Genomic DNA, 24,791 nt, shown 5'->3' on the forward strand with positions numbered 1-24,791 from the left:
CGTAACCTTCGAGTCATCTCCTGATTGGTCGGACTGTTCAAAATATCAACAGCTTTGATTTTCTCTTAAATTTCGTAACCTTCGAGTCATCTCCTGATTGGTCGGACTGTCCAAAATATCAACAGCTTTGATTTTCTCTTAAATTTCGTAACCTTCAAGGCTTCGCCTGATTGGTCGGACTGTTCAAAATATCAACAGCTTTGATTTTCTCTTAAATTTCGTAACTTTCAAGGCTTCGCCTGATTGGTCGGACTGTTCAAAATATCAACAGCTTTGATTTTCTCTTAAATTTCATAACTTTCGAGGCTTCGTGTGATTGGTCGGACTGTTCAAAATATCAACAGCTTTGATTTTCTCTTAAATTTCGTAACCTTCGAGTCATCTCCTGATTGGTCGGACTGTCCAAAATATCAACAGCTTTGATTTTCTCTTAAATTTCGTAACCTTCAAGGCTTCGCCTGATTGGTCGGACTGTTCAAAATATCAACAGCTTTGATTTTCTCTTAAATTTCGTAACTTTCAAGGCTTCGCCTGATTGGTCGGACTGTTCAAAATATCAACAGCTTTGATTTTCTCTTAAATTTCATAACTTTCGAGGCTTCGTGTGATTGGTCGGACTGTTCAAAATATCAACAGCTTTGATTTTCTCTTAAATTTCGTAACCTTCGAGTCATCTCCTGATTGGTCGGACTGTCCAAAATATCAACAGCTTTGATTTTCTCTTAAATTTCGTAACCTTCAAGGCTTCGCCTGATTGGTCGGACTGTTCAAAATATCAACAGCTTTGATTTTCTCTTAAATTTCGTAACCTTCAAGGCTTCGCCTGATTGGTCGGACTGTTCAAAATATCAACAGCTTTGATTTTCTCTTAAATTTCGTAACTTTCAAGGCTTCGCCTGATTGGTCGGACTGTTCAAAATATCAACAGCTTTGATTTTCTCTTAAATTTCGTAACCTTCGAGTCATCTCCTGATTGGTCGGACTGTCCAAAATATCAACAGCTTTGATTTTCTCTTAAATTTCGTAACCTTCAAGGCTTCGCCTGATTGGTCGGACTGTTCAAAATATCAACAGCTTTGATTTTCTCTTAAATTTCGTAACCTTCAAGGCTTCGCCTGATTGGTCGGACTGTTCAAAATATCAACAGCTTTGATTTTCTCTTAAATTTCGTAACTTTCAAGGCTTCGCCTGATTGGTCGGACTGTTCAAAATATCAACAGCTTTGATTTTCTCTTAAATTTCATAACTTTCGAGGCTTCGTGTGATTGGTCGGACTGTTCAAAATATCAACAGCTTTGATTTTCTCTTAAATTTCGTAACCTTCGAGTCATCTCCTGATTGGTCGGACTGTCCAAAATATCAACAGCTTTGATTTTATCTTAAATTTCGTAACCTTCGAGTCATCTCCTGATTGGTCGGACTGTCCAAAATATCAACAGCTTTGATTTTATCTTAAATTTCGTAACCTTCGAGGCTTCAACTGATTGGTCGGCCTGTTCAAAATATCAACAGCTTATGGTTATGCCCAGGTCCGAGTTACTGTGATACAGGGGCTACTACACCCATGACAATTTCACTGATATAAGTGATCAAATATTTCTATTCTTTAAAATGCAAATTGTTTTGGCTTAAAAAACGTGTGAACTAGAAGTGGGATTAGGCTAACCTAAAACATAAATACTAGAGTAAGTATTGCAAGTAGGCAAAACCTGCTTCAGTACTCTTAAAAAATAGAAGCACTTGGATACTTGACCACCTGTAACTATGATCAATAATATGACGGTTGATAGTACTTCGGTATGCCTCTTCTTTGGTCATTTTCCAGTAAATTTATCCTTTCACCTCCACTTTTCTGGTCGAATTATGTAAATGATAGGAATATGAAACATTATATGCTTCATTTTCTTTCAAGAAAATCTGACTATCTTGTCACTTTCGAGAAATTTGATCAAGAACTTGAACAGTCTGGTGAGTGATTTTGTGATTGAGTTGTGAGGTATAGTCTCTTCATATGGAGTTGCGTCTCGTGTATAGGAAGCGGTCGGTTACACTCTGAAGGAACTGTGGATCTCGTACAACAACATTGAAAAACTGAAAGGCGTTCACGTGCTCAAGAAACTAGAGGTAAGCTTTCGACTAATTTGAGCAAAATCGCAGTAATGTAATTTTCATCGAACTTGTGAAATGTTTCTTAGCTCTCATTTCAATTCAAATATCATTTCTGGTTTTCCTGAAATTGCTACAGGCAGGGTTGTAATGACTCGACTCGAGTCACGATTTTTTGATGATTCGACTCGACTCGAGTCAATTAGTGTATTGACTCGACTTGGACTCAAGTCATTGCGCATGACTCGGACTGAGTCATATGACTCGAGACTCATACGGCCAAGACCGAGATTTCATTGTAATTTTGGAGAATAGTAAGGTAACCACACTCTTGGGTTTTTGTCTATTGGCACTGGTACTTGAAAATGCAACCAGAAACTGCTAAAAGTGACAAAAATCATTTTTTCTGAATGCAAACCACTCGATATCACCAGACAAAGTTACAAAAAGTGGATTTAAAAAGACTTTAACTGGAAACTGAGCAGTCAACACAATGACTTGGACTCGGACTCGAGTCATAATACCATGACTTGGACTCAAACCTCTAATCGCTGACTCGGACTCGGTCTTGACTCGGTGGTGCATTGAAAATGACTCGACTTGACTCGAGTCAAAACTGTAAAAGTGAGATTGACTTGTGTCACTTTGCAAAAATTACTTGACTTGACTTGACTCGACGACTCAGAAATGCGGATTGACTCGTGACTCGGAGCAAAATTCACGAGTCAATTTCAAGTCATTAAGTAAACGGTGTCGATTAAATCACCCTATATTATGTATGTTTTGGTTGTTAGCGATACGCCGCTGTCACTTGCCAGAGCAACCAGTCTTCAATAATTATAAGTTTCACTGATCATCCATCGTTACATCACAAATAAATTGACCGCTTACGAAACCATCACACCTACTTTGCAGTGTTGGGATGACTCGAGTCAGACTCGAGTCGCCTTTTTCGTATGACTTGACTTGACTCGAGTCACTTTGCTAAAATGACTTGACTTGACTTGACTCGGCGTATCAGAAATGTGGATTGACTCGTGACTCGGAGCAAAATTCACGAGTCAATTTCAAGTCATCAAGTAATCTGTGACGATAAAAATCACTGTATCTTGCGCATGTGCGGATTGTTCGCGAGACGCTGGTGTAACCCGTGACAGCGACCAATCACTCAATGATCGTGCGTTTTACTGAGCCTCCATTGTCCTCTCACAAATTAATTGACCGCAAACGAAGTGATCGAAGCTTGCATCCTACGTTGTCGTAAACTAGTATAGTGAAGTAATATAGCAAAATGTCTATTTCTGTTCTGTGTTCTTACCTTAACGAAACCTCTTGTAGTATTGAAATTGATTTCGAATATAGTTTATATAGTCCTCAACCATTGGCGCAGGCTCGAATTGTATCATATAAATTTGCAAATGGGTAATGCATTGCATCTTATCAATTCGTTTATCCATTCTCTATTTTGGCTGGTGACTATAAACAGAGGCTATGCCATTACTTACGTAGTTTAGCAGTTCTACGTATATGTGAACGAGACAGCGCCTTATTGCGTGTATATTAACCCTATTTTCGGTCATCGGTTCATAATCAATGACCGCTCGCCAATCTGTAAACCAGACCACTAGCAAAATGCAATGACGTAATCATACCTCATACTTCGAAAAGGCAACTTGATTTGAATTGTGACTTGACTCGTGACTTGACTTGACTTGACCCGACTTGACTCGAGTCACCTCCAAAAATCGAGTGACTTGACTTGACTCGAGTCACCTTCGAAAATCGATTGACTTGACTTGACTCGAGTCAAAATATGCAATGACTCGAAATGACTCGTGACTCGAAGGTAGTGACTTGATCCCAACACTGCTACTTTGTTGTAGTAGCAGTAGATTTATCTAATCGCATCGTATCTCTGTTTCTTGGGCAGCTTAGTGCTTACATTGCGCAGTGCTCACCTTTACCAACACTCTTGTATGATTTAAATCGAACGAATATAGTTTATGCCTTTATATTCTCACATAGGTGTAGGTGGGTAGGGCCTATTGTACTAAATCAATTTGTTGAACTTCTCGAAGCTTCGTATTCGATCCATTATTGGCTGATAAAATCAGACTGTAGTATGTAGTTATGCAGTTACTCACGTATTTTATTATCAGTTCTACGTGTGCGTGAGCGATACAACACCTTTTTGCATGAACATTTAACTTCCTAATCGTCATTTGATTCAAGATAAATGGCCAATTAATCTATCCTTCACACAGTTAACTAAATGTAATGACTTTGGGTCATCACATATACTTCGAAAATTCAATTTGACTCGAATCGTGACTTGATCCCAACACTGCTACCCAGTAAACTACCAATAAGAATATCAAAATTTTGTGAGCCTCGGGTATCGAAAATATGACAACATGAGTTACGACTTGTGCGATTAAAATAAATTACGAAAAGTGACCCTTAGCAGTACCTGAGACTCAATGTTGTAATGACTCGAGTTCCCTGTTTGTATATATTATGAATGTGAAGCCTTCGATACCACCCAAGACTTTCTCAGAAGTGAGTTGACCCCGTCGTGAACTCTATGACATGGACTCTAGTCTCAACACCGTGACTCGTACTCGAACCGTTGCTCCCTGACTTGGAATGGGACGTGATTCAACGGTGAAGTGGAAAAGACTCGAGTATGACTCAAGAGGACTCGAGTCGAAACTAAAAAAATTGACTTGTGACTCAGAACCTTGGGACTTGGTTACAACCCTGCGAATTGTGGTTTGTTTTTTAATACGCAATCTAGCATGACCGACCACATCATGCTGCAAACATAGAAAATCAGTAATGAACTTGAGCTAGTCGCTGATCAGAACGTTGCTGTGCAGATGTTTGGATTTCGCAATTCTAGCTCTTATCATTTTCATGTTCTGTGCAGATTTTGTACATGAGCAATAATGCTGTCAAGGAGCTTCCGGAATTCAGAAAACTGGCCGACCTACCATGCCTTGTCGATCTCTTGTTTGAAGGTAATTCAATTTATTCAAGACCATGATGTAACTTGTACCAAACTTGAATGGTCGAAGTGAATGTAACATATTACACCTGAATTCAACAATTCTTGAATAAAATTTGGCGCTCAGTCTCAAGGTGAAGGATTAGCTGGCAAAGGAAACCAAGGGAAGAGGGTTATTCTCCTTCCTGGTCGATTTGTAATCGGCTTTGGCATTATCTCTTTTCAATAAGCGATAGTGTCCTTTAGTCCTTTAAGACTGCTAAAATTTGAAAAACATATTTTTCGGACTGTCCACATTTTTAAAATCAATATCAACCCCGAATGTGATTATGATTAAATTATGCAACACGAAAAATGAATTGTAACTTTTATTTAACGTGAAATTTGCTCCTGTCTTTTTGGTACAAATATCCCGTTAAAACCACCGACTCTCCTTTGGCTGTTGGGTTTCTTTTTGAAGAAATATTTGCTAGATTCTATAATGCAGTCAAATGTCGCTAAATTATACTGTTGAATGTTTTATAATATATATTTCATTCTTGAGCAAGTTATACCGGTGGGCTAGTTTTCAACAGTTTGAAGCATTTGCAGCATTGACACTTGGTATAGATTTGGCTGACTGGTTGATAAGTTGGCGTGGGCCAGCAGTGGTCCAAGAACCAGTGTGCTATTGAGACAAGTAACAAAATAATAAGAATTTCACTTTCTTTCTAATGACGTCACTACTTGCTCTCATATATCAACTCACAGTATTTTACCTTTTCGAAATTCACTTGTAACAATGATGCAAATCTATTCAAAATCCACTTATTATGTATGCAGAAATGACTTTGGCTTTGAAAGGCCTTGAAGTAGAAGCTGTCTTGAAAGGTTGAAACATAATGACTCGAATAAGTTGTAAAAGTAAACTTGATGGTAAGGGAGGCGATAATGATATGTTGAGATGAATGAGGGCACGACAAGGCCAAAAAGTTTGAGGATCACTGCTCTAGGTTTCGCGAGGCCAATCCTGGCAGTTGGCTGAGACTTATTTCAATATTTTTGTATTCTAGGTAATCCATTGAAAGAAAACCTCGCGGATCCTACTGTTTACTTGGAGATGGTTATGAAGGAACTTCCGAAATAGAAAAAACTTGACAATACACCGATTGCCCGCAATGACGACGAAGACTAACCTTGATCCATTTAACGCAGAGAGTTTTGAATAAATTATATTTTATTTTTTGTTGTTGCCTGATAGCTTACAAAGAACCCTGGCTAGCAGTTTGTAAACTTCGTCAGGGGTAATTGCCAGCACCTAGCTCTATGCTAGGGTTACCAACTTACCATAATACATCCTGGATTCCCCGGCCATGCCTGGAATTTTGAAGGCCTGAAGCGGCGCCTACGAATATCGCACATTACAGTTGCAGGATATGAGAGGCCGACGCTTACAAAACAGACATCACGACTGACTCAATGATTGCTTGCAATCTCACTTCTCGATACCAGACGCCTAGCCATTCAAGTAAGTCTTGTAACAGCCAAAATTAGTACTTTCAGACGAAACAACCCAATTAAGAGCCAAGTGACAGCGTCGCAATATCCACCAACACATCACAAGAAGACAATGTAATGAGAATCGCCAACTTGGGCATGTAAAAGTATTTTAAAGCGTGGTAAAACGAATTCAAGCACGTGAAAATGTTGTGGAATTACTTTGCGTTTGCCGATGATGACTCGTGCTCGTTGATTGTTTTCCTGTGTTCCTACCGTCGTTAGTATTTCGTGTGTCGTAGTTCTGTTAAGGTTTGGTCGTGAATGAACGTGGTCGTACTTGTGCTGCATCGGTGTAGCCTTTTTCGGTATATGATCTAGAAATAGTTCAAGAGGAACACAACAGAGCGTTTCTGGCGACGAGGACGGGATCCTGTGATATATGTGGGATCTGAGCTATTTCAACATTTCCAGGAAGAGGTTGCAGTGCGACTAAGGTTTATTCGTGAGACGTACATATTTTCAAGTGCGTGACTACCACACCCAACATGTCTGAAGAAGTCGTTAACGTTCTTAAAGAACAATTAGAACAGCAGCGGGATCAATTAGAACTGCAGCGTAAAGAGTTGGACGAACAGAAGGCATATAACGAACATCAGATGAAAGCGTGGATGGAGACACTGCGTCAAATATCTTCTCAGGCGGTCTCCACTGCGCCGGTCAGCAATGTGTTAGTTCTGCCATTTGCTCGATTTGACTCCACAACAGAACTCTGGACCGATTATTGGGAACGCTTCAGTACATTCATGAGCGCGAGCTCTGTGCCGAATGATAAAGTGGCCCATGTATTCCTTACGAATCAAAGCCCAGTGGTCTACAAGATGTTGCAGGACATAGCTGCGCAGCAGGCCGATCCAAGAAGATTAATGATCTAAAGGCAGTATTTAAACTGAAAAGCGATTCTTTGAACTTCGAGACTGTTGTCAAAACAGCAACTGATACGGAAGATGCCGCCAAAGTAGCAGAAGAAACCGTTTATAGTGCAAATCCGAAAACCCGTTTCAAACTAACGTGGTAAAGTCTTCTTATACAAAGAAAAGTAAAGGAGATGCCCAGAACTCAGAGAGTCGAGTTGCTGGAGATGAAGGGGAAGGAAGAAATCTCTCTGAAAAGGCGTGTTTTCGATGTGACAAGTGCGGACACTCTCCTGATGAATGCAAATAGCCTGTAGATGCTGTCTGTCATTACTGCGACAAAAGAGGTCACATTCAACCAGCATGTCGTATCAAAAAGAAAGATAGGTTGACGGAGAAAGGTGTTAGAAGTGTTAAACATACACGATCTTATCCAGAAATCAAAATCGACGTGCATATCAATGAAGACATCCAGTCATTTGAGTTGGATACTGGCGCGAGAGAAAATTTCATGTCCAAAGACAGATGGATCGCTCTGGGAAGACCTGCTATGCAAAAAGTGAATGCTGAGTTCGAATCTGCATCCTTGAATAAACTGGACACTCTAGGTATACATTCACACCTATAGGTATACATTCACACCTAAGAATGTTTCACTGACAGATGTGAACAATCGGTCAGAAATATCTGATTTCTCATTTATAGTTACCGATATACCGAATTTGAACTTGATAGGCCGTAGTGGAATGTTGAAGTTGGGAATTTCAATTGATGCGCTGCTATACGGTAACAGTGTTGTAAAATCACTTTCCAATGTTGATTTTTCGGAATTGGCCAAACGCTGTGAGGATCAGAAACGAATTCCCAGAACTTTTCAAATCTGAATTGAGATGTTAAGTTATAGACATTCGATTTAAAAATGATGCGAAACCTATTTTCTGTAAATATCGCCCAGTACCGTTTGCTATCCGTGATGAGTTATCCCAAGCGTATGATGTAGGGACAGCCAAAGGTGTGTGGCAACATGTCGATTTTAATGATTATGGTACGCCTGTTGTTCCAATTCGTAAACGATCGCTTCCTGGTAGTAAATCGGGAAAGATTCGTGTGTGCGGCGATTATTCTTCCCCAGCACATAGGCCGAATGCCACAATGCACTTGGTACCCCGTGATGTGGTGCTCCGTACCCCGAAGGGGTCTACGGTTCCTGGTTAAGAATAGAAATGTCCAATCGCCGATGAATTCATTGGTGTTACAGCTGTGAAGCGTATTACTATACCTTACTCGCCACCGATAATAAGATGGATAAAGAGATCAGACAGCACCTAGCATGTAACCAATTATAAGTCACGGGGGTCACATAATGCCAATGGATGCCATACTGACCTGACTAGATAGATAGATATATATACCCTACGCAACGCAAGCTTCTCTGAGAAGCGGAAATTTATTTCATGACTTTTGCTCATAAAGCTTCAAACGCGATCTGCTAAAATACGTGTATAAAGTTAAAAAAAATCCGGATTTTCCAGATCAACAGGACACGTCAGGGGCTGCTAGATTTCGATATGATGGGTAACGGCTAGATTGCGAAACGGTAGTTTCAAACGTTATTATGGGCCATATTTACTGTGATGAAATATTTGATATGGGTGACAGACAATGCGGTTTGAGCGGAACCAAGCAATCCGGTACCTAATTATATTCGCTGATACTTTCGTGAAAACATATATTTGTCACTCCACAACTACTGTGCGAGAAGCGCAACAAAATTTTTGGGCTTTACTGGACTTTTATGAATAACATAGGTGGTCAAAGTAGTCAAGAAAGCTACTCAAGTGGAAGTAGAGGTAGCGACAAAAAATTTTAATCAAGTACAAGTAGAAGTACTTCAACAAGCCACCGAAAACTACTTGAAGTAGAAGTAGAATTGACTGACTTTAAATCTACTCAAGTAAGTAAGTAGTTTTGAAACCAGTCTTTATTCGTTCGCATGGATTGTCAAAAGCTGCAAATTGAGCTATTCATAAGGTGCAGAGAACTTGATTCGTAGTGATGCATACCAGAAGGTATCAATTGCCGGCAAAATAAGCATTCTTTCGCATCACGGGATGCAAATTATAGTATTGATATGAAAATGCGATACTAAGCCTCTATATACTAGAAGACCCCGTTTTAGATAATACCATGGCATGGTGCCCTACCCCAGTTTAGGCGAAGAGCAATACGGAGAACTTGAATCGGATACGGTTTCAACACTTTGTGCGATTAGTATATGTTAATAACAAATATTGCGGATCGTAAAATTTGTATTGAGTGTAGCTTTATTTTCGGATAATAGAGGCATTACTACACTCGCTTTTATGCTTCAACATGTAGCCTATGTTCTGCAGACAAACGAACTACAATTAATTAGAACTGAAAGTATGATACTAGCAATTGAAAGCGTAATACAAATACCACCTAAAAAGAGCGGAAAATATATTTCTTGTCTTTGTACATAAAGCTGCAAAGGTGATCTGCTAGAACAGGTGTAGGTTAAAAAAGCTGGATTTTCCAGATTAGCAGGACACGTCATGGGCTGCTAGATTTCGATATGCTGGGTAACTGCTAGATTGCGAAACGGTAGTTTCAAACGTTATTGTGGGCCATATTTACTGTGTTGAAATATTTGATATAGGCGACAATGCGGTGTGAGCGGGACCAAGCAATCCGGTACCTAAATTATATTCACTGATACTTTCGTGAAAACATATTTGCCACTCCATAACTGCTGTGCGCGAAGCGCCAAAAAATTTCTGGGATTTTATTTGACTTTAATGAATATTAAATGTTGGTACTACGTGAAAACAGTCCCAAAATTTCTCAGGCTATCTTTCGTATTGGGGGAATAAGCTATAACTTCTACTTGACAAACTGAAAATAGCGAAAAGTAAGTAAGTAGATTACTAAATATTACGAAGTAGAAGTAGAAGTAGAGAAAATCTTGATCAAGTACCAGAAGTAGAGGAAAACTACTTGAGTACTTCCAAAAAGTAGAAGTACATCGTTACTGACCACCTCTGAATATTAAATGTTGGTACTACGTGAAAACAGTCCCAAAATTTCTCAGGCTATCTTTCGTATTGGGGGAATAAGCTACTTCTACTTGACAAACTGAAAATAGCGAAAAGTAAGTAAGTAGATTACTAAATATTACGAAGTAGAAGTAGAGAAAATCTTGATTAAGTACCAGAAGTAGAGGAAAACTACTTGAGTACTTCCAAAAAGTAGAAGTACATCGTTACTGACCACCTCTGAATATTAAATGTTGGTACTACGTGAAAACAGTCCCAAAATTCCTCAGGGGATATTTCGTATTGGGGGATTAAACTACTTCTACTTAACAAACTGAAAATAGCGAAAAGTAAGTAAGAGGAAACAAACTGAAAATAGCGAAAAGTAAGTAAGACGAAAACTACTTCAGTATTTCCAAAAAGTAGAAGTACTTCGTTACTGATCACCTCTACAAGTAATTCAATGATCATGCGTTTTACTGAACCTGCATCACAATAAATTGACCGCAAACGAAGTAATCGGAGCTTACAGCGGGGTTGTAACCAAGTCACAAGGTTCAGAGTCACAAGCCAATCTCACTTTTATAGTTTTGTCGCGGGTCAAGTCGAGTCATTTTCAATTCCCTGCCGAGTCAAGTCCGATTCCAAGTTCAAGTCCGAGTCGCGGATTAGACTGCCGAGTCCGAGTCATAATCATTGTGTTAACTGTTCAGTTCCAATTTAATATCATTCGAAACCCACTTTTTCCAACTCTTGCTCGGTGATATCGAAAGCTTCGCATTCATAATATACTTATTTTCCTCACTTTTAACTGTTTCTCGTAGCATTTTCAAGTACCAGTACTGATAGACGCAATAATAATAGTGTGATAACTTTACTATTCTTCGAAATTAAAATGAAATGCATGTCTTGGTAGACCCAGTCTCGGGTCATGTGACCTGATCCGAGTCATGCGCAATGACTCGAGTAGCCTACAAGTCGAGTCAATACAAAAAGCGACTCAACTCGAGTCGAGTCATTTTTCATTTTTAAGAAAATGACTCGAGTCAAGTCGACTCACCCAAAAATCGCGACTCGAGTCGTCATTTCAACCCTGGCTTAACCTACATTGTTGTAAACTGGTAGTAAAGTAATCTAATAGCAAATTATCTATTTCTGTACTATAGACTGCTAAGTGTGCTCTCTGTTCTAACCTTAAACAAACCTTATGTTTGATTCATATAGAATTAGAATGGTTTTTAATGCTCGTCAATCATTGTCGAAAACTTAAATTGTATATCATGGATGTGTAGGTGGGTAGTGTTTTGCATCATATCAATTCGTTTTTAATTTCTGAGGTTGCGTATTCTTTCTATTCTCTATTTTGGCTGATAATTGTAGACTGGGGCTACTACAGTTACTTACGTAGTCTATAGGCGCAGTTCTACGTATGGGTCAGCAATACAACGCCAATCTGTATTTCAAACAGCTAACATAAGGCAATGACGTAATCATGCCCCGTGCTCCGAAATGGAACTTGACTCGAGTCACCTTAAAAAATCAAGTGACATTCTAATCAATCGCCTTCCGCCGCATGCCACCTCATTTTGTTGCTTGCCTTTTTCAGATTATCTGCTCTTTTCATTCAGTTTGCATGCCCCTTCTCTACTTCGCCTATAGGCCAGGGGGGGCCAAGCTTTTTGACATCCACGGCCCCATTCCAGGGCATAGTCGTAATGAACCAGCTGAACGCTAAATGCCCATGTTAGTGTGTCTATGTCCATTTCTGGTGAACTACGGACTAATCTATTTCATGATATAGGTCAACACCATACCCACCGAAAACGCGAATGGTCATTATGGTCATGTTAATAAGGTGCTGCATCTAATCGCGCAAAGCGCGAAAAATTTACATACTTAATAATGAATTTCACGATTAATATAGGAAGTTTTACATATTACTATCAAACATTTATCCTTTCTCAACACATGGGCGTGATGAGATTCACCGGTGGAGTTGGATGGGGTGTTTTCGAAAATCCAGGGCTAGTTATAAATGATGATGTATCTTCGGGCGGGCCTACTGTTATTAGTCACATTGTTGCATGCTGTTATTTCATGACCTCACATCAGGATTGTCGGTATAGTGAGAAGCAGAGCATGGTATGGTATGGTATGGAAGTATGTTATGGTACGAAATTTCAGTATGGAATATGGAAGAGTGCAAGTATGGTATGGTATGGAACTTTCCCAAGTATATGGTATGGTGTTTTCCATACTTTGACAGTTTTGCTAGAACCATGACAATAGTCCTAGTTTTGATTTGTCAAATTGATTGCATACCATCATAACCGTAAACGGTCGACATCTATTTGAAGGCAACGAAGTTTTGCGCCGCGCATATGATGAAAATAATATTATTGATGATTATTCCGATTTAACTATCATAAAATGAATGATATTCGACCACTGTCACGTTACAATTGCATTTCTCTTATCGCAACTCCCACTACGTAAATAACCGAGGTAGAAGTTAACATCGATATTTTTATCAATTTGTTGAACTTCGAAATAATTTTCTGCACTTTAGGAGGATGATCATTATTGATCATCACGCAATATCTATTTGACAGAATCACCATTGTAATTCAAAAATATGTTGCTTTTTGAAGCGACGTTACGATATGCAGGCCTAGGGGAGACCGGGGACAAATGTAACTAGGGGCAAATGTAACAATCGACCTCACCGCTAGTAGGATGGAGAAATATCCTTGGTATTTTGACTGCGCATGCGCTAGTTGTTTCTCCTAACATACCTGGAGTCACGTTGAGCTGCAGCATGAAACCTCGGAATTATTTGGAAAAAACGAAATTTTCAACACGTGAGTAAAGATTTTCTGATCTAGAATAATTTGTTCTGAAGAATAATACCTCAAGTGATTGCAACTTACTATAGGCCGCTGGAACAATGTTACCATAGTCCACCGTGATGATAGGAAAACTAGGATTGGCATCGCCAGGAAAGTACCGTACGGAGACAGTAATCATGGTCGAACGTGTCAGGGGCAGTTGTAACTCTCTGTTACTTTTGCCCCGTTACAATTTTTATTTTTAGTGCTAAATATATTTATTTATATGCTAGTATAATACCCATTTATCTACTACAGATTGTTCTTGCAATAGCTGGACGTTCAATACCAGCATAGATACTGCCTTTGATATACCAATTATAACCGTTAACGACCATCCACAGGAGTGATGATGTGAATCTTCTGGTTCAGTTATTTCTCTATGAGTTTCTTCCATCCTTTCTCATGTTGATTGAGTTTTGGTGTGTCGAATTCAATACTGATTTTACAAATAATCCATGTCTGAACTACGGAATCCCGATCTTCTGAAGTTGGGCGGTTCTCACTTAGCCTACACTTTCTCATTTTCCGTGAACATTTTTTCTAATTTTCTCCAGAATAAAGAATGGTTCGTGAAAGAAAAAGAACTACAGAGCGTGGAAAGGAGCTTCATAACTTGACCGAAGCCATTCATCAAGTACTAGACTGTGGGAAGCCTTTAAGATTCGTGGCTCGGAATTTCGGGATTTGTCATGTCACATTGTATCGACACTGTAAGAAATCTACCAAAGATCAACGGAATAGACCAGCACCAACATGGGGTTACAGCCCACATAACCGTGTATTCAATGAAACCCACGAGAAGATATTGGTTGAGTATCTTATACAAGCTGCTGACCTATACTATGGTTTGACGCCACGAGAAGTCAGAAAGCTTGCTTTCAACTGTGCTGTAAAGCATCAGCTTAACTTCCCTTCTAAGTGGAACGATAATCAAATGGCTGGATGTGATTGGTTTAGTAGTTTCTTGAAACGCCATCCTTCCCTGTCAATCAGGAAACCCCAGGCCACTAGTGTAGCTCGCGCGACTGCATTCAACCGCACTACCGTCAATGAATTCTTCAATAACTTGAAGGATGTGATGTGCCGTTATAAGTTTCCTCCTCAAAATATATACAACGTTGACGAAACAGGCGTGACAACAGTGCAGAGGCTCGATCGGATTGTGGCACAAAAAGGAAAGAAACAGATTGGATCAATGACATCACAAGAAAGAGGAACGTTGGTTACATGTGCCGTAGCAATCAATGCAACAGGTAACAGTGTTCCCCCCTTTTCGTTTTTCCCAGGAAAAAATTTCATCAACACTTTATAAGAGATGGGCCGATCGGTTGCACTGGAACGGCCAATGAGTCCGGATGGATGCAGGAAGAAGACTTTGTTGTCTTCTTGAAGCACTTTTCCGATCATGCCAAGCCTACAAAAGAGCGGCCAGTTCTTCTATTACTAGATAATCATGAGTCACACCTATCCATCAATGCCCTGGAATTTTGTAAGGCGTCACATATTGTCATGCTCACTTTCCCTCCCCATACATCACACAAGCTGCAGCCTTTGGATAGAGGAGTTTTTGGTCCATTTAAGAAAGCTATCAATTCGGCATGTGATAGCTGGATGATGGGGAATCCTGGCACTACTATGACAATCTACCATGTCCCTGGAATTGTTAGCAAAGCGCTGCCATTGGCTTTGAAGCCACAAAATGTTGTGTCCTCGTTCTCCTGCACCGGCATTGTCCCATTTAACGAAGATATTTTCAGTGAGGTCGATTTCGCACCTTCTCGGGTGACCGACAGACCCAATCCGTTATGCACGATAAGCAACGGGACCTCCGGGGAAGGAGCCGAACATGATCAGGGAGATGTGGGAGCAGCTATGGTTCCCGATACGGAGACGATTTGTCAAAATATCCCATCGCCGGCTGTTTTGCAGAATGCACCAGAGGCATATTTTAATTTGGAACCTTCCACAAGTCTCGGAAATGATGAAATATTTTCCCCAGTTAAAGTCCGGCCATTTCCAAAAGCAGCACCTCGGAAAGTTACAAATAGAAAAAGGCGTAAATCAGCCATAGTTACTGACACACCAGTGAAAAACCAAATCATTGAAGCTAGGCGGAAAACGATGGCGAACAGATTTCAAAAAAAACTTTTCCCAAAGAAGAAAGGATCTTCGCAATCATCCCAAACATCAGAAACAGACGAATCTAACATATGTCTGATTTGTGATGAGCATTTCAGCAACAGTCGCCCAGGAGAGAAATGGATCAAATGTGTCTCTTGTACACTTTGGGCGCATGAGGAATGCACGACGGGAGACGCAGTATTTAACTGCCAAAACTGCGAGGAGGCATAGCCTGGAAGCTTTCCAATATTTCTTTTGTCAGTCTTTTTTGCAATGTTAACATTTATGTTCACATTTCCGTTTTCAATTTCGTTCGTTCTAAGTTATATTGAAAACTGTTACAATTGCCCCACATCGGTGGTACAATTGCCCCGGGGTACGGGGCGATTGTAACGTTTGAGCGACGATTTTCGCGATCAAAAATTTCCATGATGTATTGTTGATTGATTTTCTTTGTTGTTCTTGTATGAACTATTGAGTTCATAGTTTCTTTGTGTAAAACTTTGGAAAAAAAATTTTCATGAAAAATACACCAAATGTCCAAAAATACGAAAAGTGTTACAATTGTCCCCGGTCTCCCCTACAACACGCATTGTAACTTCATGAAAACTGGTTATATCTGGGACAAAGGACATATACCTTGATGTTGGCTGATGAAGCTAACGAGTGTGACCCACAGATTAGCGGAGGAAATAGACCAGTGGTTCTCAACCTTTTTGGCTTCGCGGACCCCTTTTGACTGTCACGGACCCTCGCGGACCCCCTCAGGTTTTAGTTCAATTTTAGCTCTATCATGGTGCAACCTTCATCTGCCTTGTACAAATATGAACTGTAGGCTTGTGATAAACAGCAAAATTATGATTTTTCTTGAAAATTACATCATACTATTTATGTAGAAATTAGTAGACCTTTATTATTCCAAAGCTAATTTTGCTGCTGTATTTCTTAAAGTACGTGGTCGTGTCTTGAAAATCCGCGTCTTCGTTTTGATATGAACGAGGAGTGCCGAAAACCATTTCCGCAAAGATAGATGGATGCTAATCCAAGATTAACGCATAACGCTTCCGACAATACTTTTGGTGTGATCGCAACATTTAGGGCACCAAAATGAAGAAACATATATTTTATGAACATATCACGTCCAGCATCTAGCGCAGGGACAGGCCACATACGGACCGCGGGCCGAATTCGTTGTGCATCATTCTTTCACACAATCAATAATTATAGTAAGCTTTTTTCTACATAGCAATCCCACTTGTGTCAAAATTTGTGTGAAGCGTTTTTTAGGTAACCTAGCAATTTTATCAAGTAGCCAGTACAATTTTTAAAAAAGTCATTTTTGAAACCCCTGGGTCTTGCGATCAGCGTTCACGTTTGAGTCATTTGATTTCTTTATTAGATGAAGGGAAGACATCAACTGCTGATGGCTGCGGAGGTGAACCTCCATCCTGTAGCACCACTAGTCAAGTCTAGTCAAGGTGCCTGTGTTATGTAGAAGTGTGCGAGATTGACTGTTTCTTGAATTGTAGTGACTACTTGATAGAATTGTTAGGAGTAGTTATATAGATCGCTGGTGACCTGGCAGGGGCTCTTATGGGCGGGGTGGTGACCTGCCTGAAAACCCGGGGTGATGACCCCACCCTTTTAGACCCCCTATGTGGTGGTGACCTGCCATTGTTTCTTATGGGCGCGGTGATGACCCCACCCTTTCAGGTATAGGCTGCGGTGATGATATACCTTGAAAACTCGTGTTGGTGACCCCACCCTTTCGGTATAGGCTGCGGTGATGACCTGCCGTCTGGTATTCGAGGGAATCCTAACGTTTACGGTGAATACGACTTCGATATATCGTTATTCTTATGGACGCGGCGATGATTCGTACTTTCGGGTATAGACCGCGGCGGTATGTTAACTTAGCTGATATAGCCATGATAACGTTACAGGTATAGGCTGTGGTGGTGATTCGCCATGTGTTCTTATGGGTGCGCTCGCACGTCGTACTTTCAAGTATAGGTATCTCTCGCATGTCGTATACCGCCAGTGTCGGTAACTTGAATAGCGACAAATTGTCACTTATTTCCGCTCTAACCCTAATCCTTTGTGAAGTGAACGCTTATTCAAAAGGGTGTGATATAATATTAAAATCCAACGACCACTCACCGGATAATGCTTCAGACATATAGCAATCCCTCATACCCGCTCACAAGGTAATATTTCGGTAATAAGTTTGTCACAGTGCCGTCGCAGACGGTGATTCGAAAACCAACAATTTGTCACTCGCCCGCGATCGCTATATGTTTCACGCCTCCAGAATAGTGGCTGACTTTAGTTGCGTGATAAGATCCATGAAAATATTCAATCAATGTGTTAGTTTATCAACTTGAAATGAAACTCACTACACAAATCAAGTCGATTCGTATCTGAATGTTTTAAATCGGTACAACTCTAATCCTTTGACAAATCCCTTAACGCGCTTTTGTTGAATCGAACGTAACCCGAATATTACTGACGCCGACTTTCAGCCGCATCGAATTATTCGCACATTCCGCGCCACTGTTTTCACACTTATAGAATCAATACCAACTATAACTCTACAAGAACCAAGAATCACAAGTATGTGCATTACACAGTTATTGTCTTTATTAACTTGAAATCAAACACTTAACAAAAACACGCAACTAATCATTTGGCAACTCTAACATTACCAAAAAATTCCAGTATTGTTGATTGAAAATCCTTGATTCATTATTATCAAAAATGTTATAGTACCGCATCGGAATCCATTCGCGGGATGTACTGAAGGTAAATCCAGATAATCCAAAATGAAATATTTGGACTTTGACATAGTCTGAATTGAAATATATTGACAAACATGACTACCAACTTTGATCCAGTCACATTTCAAGATCATACTTTGAAACAATCCTTGAAACTTACAACTCTATTCACGACTGAGTTTTCCGTTTACCAAATAGAGTTTCAGTAAATACTATCGCGATATTTTAATGTGTTACTACACACAATAGAATCAATCAATGAAATAGCACCTGTTGTAAATATTTCTAACTTGACAACCACTTGTGCATACCGCGATCGAGTTGCGACACGATGAGTTAAATCGGAATATTTCAATCTATTTGTCGAAACCTTGAACAAGCTATCTGGTTATTTTTTCGTTGCAATTGAGTTAACGGAAATAGTATTACGTCTCGACATCTTACCATCTTACCATACTCCAAAGAGCCAACAAGGAAAAACCTTGTCAAGTAAATCGTTTGTAACTCACCCAATCAACTCAAACAGTATCAGTATGAAAACATTCAAGCATACACGAGTAATCGCTACAATCTAAAATCCATAGCATGTTCGGTTTTAGGCATATACCGTCAACTCGTCTTTTTTGTTCAACTGTAAAAGTCGTTACTATTCTGCGAGACAAAGAAATTACTCTGCGGTATATTTTGTAAGATAAAAGTAATTACTTCTCGGTGCCGGTGACTTGAGATTAACATAATATGTTTGAGTATGCGAGATTTGAAAGTCTGCCCAACATGTTGAGAATTCATTTCTTACAATCGAACACAGGTGTTATATTGAAAATTATCATGATGTAAACATAAGGATTGACACATTGATTTGACATATGTAATAGTTGATCATGACTTGATTATTAAATTATTCGCGTTAATTAGACCCGGCGTTGTGGTAAAGATCATTGTGACAGCAACAAACTTTTCAGTACCATTGTTATTAACATATTGAGTTGTAAACTATGTGTGTCTAAAATGTTCTTGATAGGAAAATTACTCCACCTTTGTACAAACCACGCAGCGTATTGTAGATATCAGGAAATATTTTACAAATGTAATTGTCTCCACTAACCAAGACTAAAGATGAAACAACAATTTCCTTTGTTGAACAATAACCGGTACAACACTTTATCATCGTAATCAGCAGTGAGAATTGAAACACTTTCGTACATTATCCGGTGTCAAGATATCACGCTAGGTGAATTGACATACCGCCGCTTGATTAATACTTATTCCATTCGCACCATTTCACATACTTTGATCATTACAAAAGTAAATTGGGATATGTTTGCTAGATGCATTCAATTCAGTTAGAAATATCTGGTACACAACAATCGTAATATCAAGGAAGTACTTGCTACGCTGTAATTCACTTAACGTGTTTTGCATTGTTGTTCATTTGTAGTATTGATTGTTTTTGAACCCCCAAATAATAATTCCCGACATGAAACCAAACCACTGAAAGTCGTTACCATCACAACGAAACAATTTGTACGATGTTTGCCAAATGTATCCTATAGTTAGGTGTACTAAAATTATTTGTCTAACACATACACCGATAATGCAGCCGAAAATTTTTCCGTTATCATTCGCTAAAGTAGATGTAATCATAGTCACTAAAAGACGGTACTTGCATGCGATTGAATCCCTAGCAACTCACTAAACCGAACTCCAAATAAATTTTACTCACTCGACGGATATGAAACAGCGTCGCTTAATCGATCTATATCGTTTTTCTAAATGCAAATCATATACACCCAGCAGAAAACAATTTTCACTCGCTTGGTAATGAAACCGAAGTCTCCATTTGATATTTTATTTTTGGTCAAATACTTTGCAATGAACACATTTGAGTGGTTGAGCTTTACATCATCAAGCTGTAATCTGTAAATCAAGCTTACATCCGATTTGTAACTGTATCGTTTAACTACCGGGTTGCATCAGTTTGCCATTTTTGTCATTTAGCGACTGCTGAACATACCAAACGATACACATTCACTTACGAAATACTGTGTTGATCGTAATTTCCATCATCGTGATAATCGAAGTACATTTGTTTCGAGTTCAAAACAACCGACTACTTCTCTATGACATGACGAATTTTTGAAAAGTTATGCTTAGAAGATTGGTGCATCTCGCGAAAAATAATATACCACTCATATTGATACTGTTACTCCATTGACCGGTATTTTCAAACGAGTCGATTTTCAACCGAGCAAAATTTATTACTTGAGTTGTCCCGCTTACTATATTTAAGTGTAAACTCACCCGTCTTTCAAAACCACAACAAACAATGATAAAAAGTACACAAGCGAACACAACAAGTTTTACTTTTGTAGGACATTAATTATTATTCCACGCATCTCATTTCATACTAAGTGTATATGAAAGATATTCATGGTACACGAAAATATTCGATATTCCATGCTACGAACATACGCAATGATTGGTGACGCTTTCACACTATTTCGATTTAGTGTATCATAAACAACAACAACAATTTTCACTCTCTTGACTTATGAAAACAACAGACGAACCTTCATTCAATATTTGGTTTTTGTCAACTAGTTACTTTTTCATGAGACCCCCACAACTCTTACAAAAGTACGAAGGATATTTACATCACACAAAGTAATCAACTTTACTCGATATTCTCACATTACGAAACTAAAGAAAAGTTGGTTTGACTCTACAAACTGTTTTGTTACCTCAAGACCTTTATTGTCTGAATGGTTGTTCATGTGTCTTAAGAACCAAATAGTTCAACACAGCACTAGTACCAACAGCAACATCAGAGTTGTTTACACAAAAGTTTGTATGTGCGCAGTATGTGAATACCGCGTGTAAGTCCAACACAATTGCAGTATCCAGCCGAGATTAGTTAACACCAATTTATTACAACGGAACCACGTAAACTTTCGTGAATGTAAGGCATACTCACCTCTCGAGATTATGTCAATGTCATAGCAATAAACCAGCTACTCCAACAACAGAGTACATATGTTTTCTAGTTACGGTGCTTACATCTTACACACAAATCGACCTACTTTGCTAACGAAAAGCGCTGAGTCATCACATGGTTATCCTCACAACAATACAACTAAAACATACTATCATACAAATTGGTCGTTATAGTTTGCCCACCAACGATACATCGTACAAGTAGCAAGTCTCGAGAATCCAGTTATTCAAAAAACGTGAAAGTGTTTCTACACCAAGTCGGTATGTTGACGAAAGCATATATTGTAATATCATGATCGATTTACATTCGTTGGTCACAAAATGTCACTACTCTAAATAATTATTTTTCACTCAAAGCCTACTTGTCACCATTCGTTTCATCAAGCACGAGTTCAAGAAACCTGCTACGACATGAATTGTTATTTTTATGTTGTGTAAATAGGTAATAATTAATTTTAGTAACACTATATCAACATCATCGAGTTGTGCGAATAGATTTACATGTGGTCTTGTGGTTTTAATCGAAGTATACAGCACGGTCTAATGTAGAGTCATCTCTACTGTACAGCAACTCGGTAATCGAAATGCATTCAAATTTAAACAACGATCTTGTTTCGTCGCACCAAAAATATGTTTACTATCGCGATACTCTGCACAAGCCGTGCAAATCCTTTTCACACTCGTAATAGTATACAAACAGCTACCGGCGACAACGTTTAACAATACCAACGACACTAAACATACGATACCTACCCAAGTAAAATTACCATTTTCACCTGGAGGTCGGTCGTTACCCGAGTAGAAATACCATTGTCCTTTGGAGATTTATCGTTTACCCAGTGTAACAAACCCCTTTTCCTTTATAAATCTATTTTTTCTCTGTGTAACAAACCTTTTTCACTTGGAAATATATTTTTCTCTGGTTAACAAACCTTTTTCACTTGGAAATATATTTTTTCTCTGGTTAACAAACCTTTTTCACTTGGAAATATATTTTTTTTTTCTGGGTAACAAACCTTTTTCACTTGGAAATATATTTTTTCTCTGGGTAACAAACCTTTTTCACTTGGAAATATATTTTTTCCCCGCGTAACAAACCTTTTTCCCTGAGCAACAAACCATTTTCACTTGGTGGTCCATCGTTTACCCGAGTAAAAATATCATTTTCTTTTGGAGATCCGGCGTTTATCCAGTGTAACAATTCATTTTCACTTGAAAAAATACTTTTACCTAGAGTAACTAATCATTTTCTCCTGGGTAACAAACCCTTTTCGTTTGGAAACTATCATTTACCTGAGTACCAATACAGTTTTCACTTGGAAATCTACCTTCTCCCTGGGTAACAATATCATTTTCGTTTTGAAAACCGACAACCACACCGGACAATTTGATATTTTTGTATATTGTTACAACGGGCAGTGACAAAATATACACCAACAACGACTCCGATACATTTGTCTAATCAAATATTCACTTGCTCTGATGCATCCCATCAAAATCATTGGTTACTCACGTACAATAACAATGTGCTATTGTACATCGACATGTATGTTTTCGGAATTGGTGAATAAAGGGGTTTCCGATATGTCCGTGATGTCCGGGTTTGTGCTTTGGATTTTCCAGAGTCAAAATGTCTGAATAAAACACCTCCTCGACTTTGGTAACTGGTTGATACACGGATAATGGTGTTCGGAAAACGGATGAATTTATGTTCCCCATCGCGCTGACAACATCGGGTTACTTGTGAGTTTCCTCGGGTCTGTTTACTATATTGTGTCTTTACTGGTCAATACATGTCGCTCCAGTCAGCTGAAACCGGATCACCAATATGAGAAAGTGTGGGGGCCGGATCCGGATATTCACTCATGACCCAACGACCGATATTCAAGTAAACATGTTACAGACCGTGTTTTGTCTCCATGAAAAATGCCAATGCATACACCATCACATCAAGTTCGTCACGATTGTTCACAAGTATTCGCGTAAACCAGGTGTATATACAATGTGTCGGTGTACAAACATCACGGAAAACAAATTCATGTTCTCAAGTCTCATCATGCGACGACTCTGTACATTCAATGTGGGCATAGATGACTTGGGGACAAGCAAGCAGCCATATTTGGACGTAACATGGTCTTAGTTTGAACCGACCGCCACCCAACTTGTGAAAAATCAATCTCACACGAGTACAACCCTTTCACGGATTCACACCTTGATTTTGCAAGATTGTTCGGATTCTCAGGTAGACTTGTATGGCGATACAGACTTCGACATAATCGAGTTGCGTAACTCGCTCAATCCCTCCACGTATTGTTCGTCCTAACCTGCGAACTTTTTTGCTGCGACCGCAGTGTTTCACCTGGTATAATGTATTTGGCGATCACCATCGTTATCAATCTTTCACGCGATGAATATGTCAGATGTCGCTACTCCCACATAACGACTGCAGATAAACATCGTGAGCAGTGACTCCAGATTGAAATCGTAAACAGGGACTCTGTGTGTGTGAATCTCGAGTTCGATTACGATTAGATAATGTAATCCAAAGTGTGTCTCTGCAAGTTGGAGGCTTATTTCGTCTTAAAGGTTTATTTCGTGTTAATCACACCGCAAGAGGGTGCTGTCTCGTAATTCTACATGTCGTTATAAAACGCGGATGGAAACTTTTGGTCTAGTTGATCCAGCTACGTATTGAAACGGTTCACCCACGCAGACCACTGAGAAAACGTTGTCGTTACCTGACTATATGCACGAGTAAATATGGGACTACGCGTAACTGTCCATCGGTTTCTTTGGCCTCACACCGTGGTTTTACGACACAGACAAGATGCAGCGGTGGAAATATTGAAAATGAAAAACGATACCTTGGTGACATTTGATATGGATTTTACACCTGATGAACCATACACTCGATTGGTACATTGGGATGACAACTCTATCGTCGAGGTCGAGGGAAAAGAAATGTACAGATTTGTTGGTGTTGTGGATATTCAGCGAAAATCAGGGTATATGGTTGTAATGGTTCGCATATTTGACTGAGAATATATCGGTACGCATAATGCACTGTCCATTGTATCATGTCCCCAAGTCATCTATGCCCACATTGAATGTACAGAGTCGTCGCATGATGAGACTTGAGAACATGAATTTGTTTTCCGTGATGTTTGTACACCGACACATTGTATGTACACCTGGTTTACGCGAATACTTGTGAACAATCGTGACGAACTTGATGTGATGGTGTATGCATTGGCATTTTTCATGGAGACAAAACACGGTCTGTAACATGTTTACTTGAATATCGGTCGTTGGGTCATGAGTGAATATCCGGATCCGGCCCCCACACTTTCTCATATTGGTGATCCGGTTTCAGCTGACTGGAGCGACATGTATTGACCAGTAAAGACACAATATAGTAAACAGACCCGAGGAAACTCACAAGTAACCCG

General features: G+C 39.4%; 2 protein-coding genes and 1 long non-coding RNA gene across 4 annotated transcripts in view; 2 read left to right on the forward strand and 1 right to left on the reverse strand.

Moving 5' to 3' along the window:
* LOC145447249 (uncharacterized) overlaps positions 1-24,791 on the reverse strand; it is a 229,584-nt gene that overhangs the window by 121,951 nt on the left and 82,842 nt on the right. The window lies entirely within an intron of this gene.
* LOC145440205 (uncharacterized) lies at positions 1,523-9,862 on the forward strand. Of its 2 annotated transcripts, XM_080317780.1 has the most exons (4): positions 1,523-1,968; positions 2,035-2,124; positions 5,036-5,126; positions 6,166-9,862. In XM_080317780.1, exon 4 carries the CDS (start codon positions 7,138-7,140, stop codon positions 7,522-7,524), a length of 387 nt encoding a protein of 128 aa, XP_080173906.1. In that variant the 5' UTR covers positions 1,523-1,968; positions 2,035-2,124; positions 5,036-5,126; positions 6,166-7,137; the 3' UTR covers positions 7,525-9,862. The 2 variants fall into 2 exon arrangements, with proteins under 2 accessions (XP_080173906.1, XP_080173911.1); XM_080317785.1 differs by lacking the exon at positions 5,036-5,126.
* LOC145437075 (uncharacterized) lies at positions 14,769-16,123 on the forward strand. The gene has a single exon (XM_080314255.1). It carries the CDS (start codon positions 14,810-14,812, stop codon positions 15,800-15,802), a length of 993 nt encoding a protein of 330 aa, XP_080170381.1. The 5' UTR covers positions 14,769-14,809; the 3' UTR covers positions 15,803-16,123.

The sequence above is a fragment of the Botryllus schlosseri genome, chromosome 1 (assembly GCF_051294905.1).
Source record: "Botryllus schlosseri isolate E-star chromosome 1, Bs_hap1, whole genome shotgun sequence".
Classification (NCBI taxonomy): domain Eukaryota; kingdom Metazoa; phylum Chordata; class Ascidiacea; order Stolidobranchia; family Styelidae; genus Botryllus; species Botryllus schlosseri.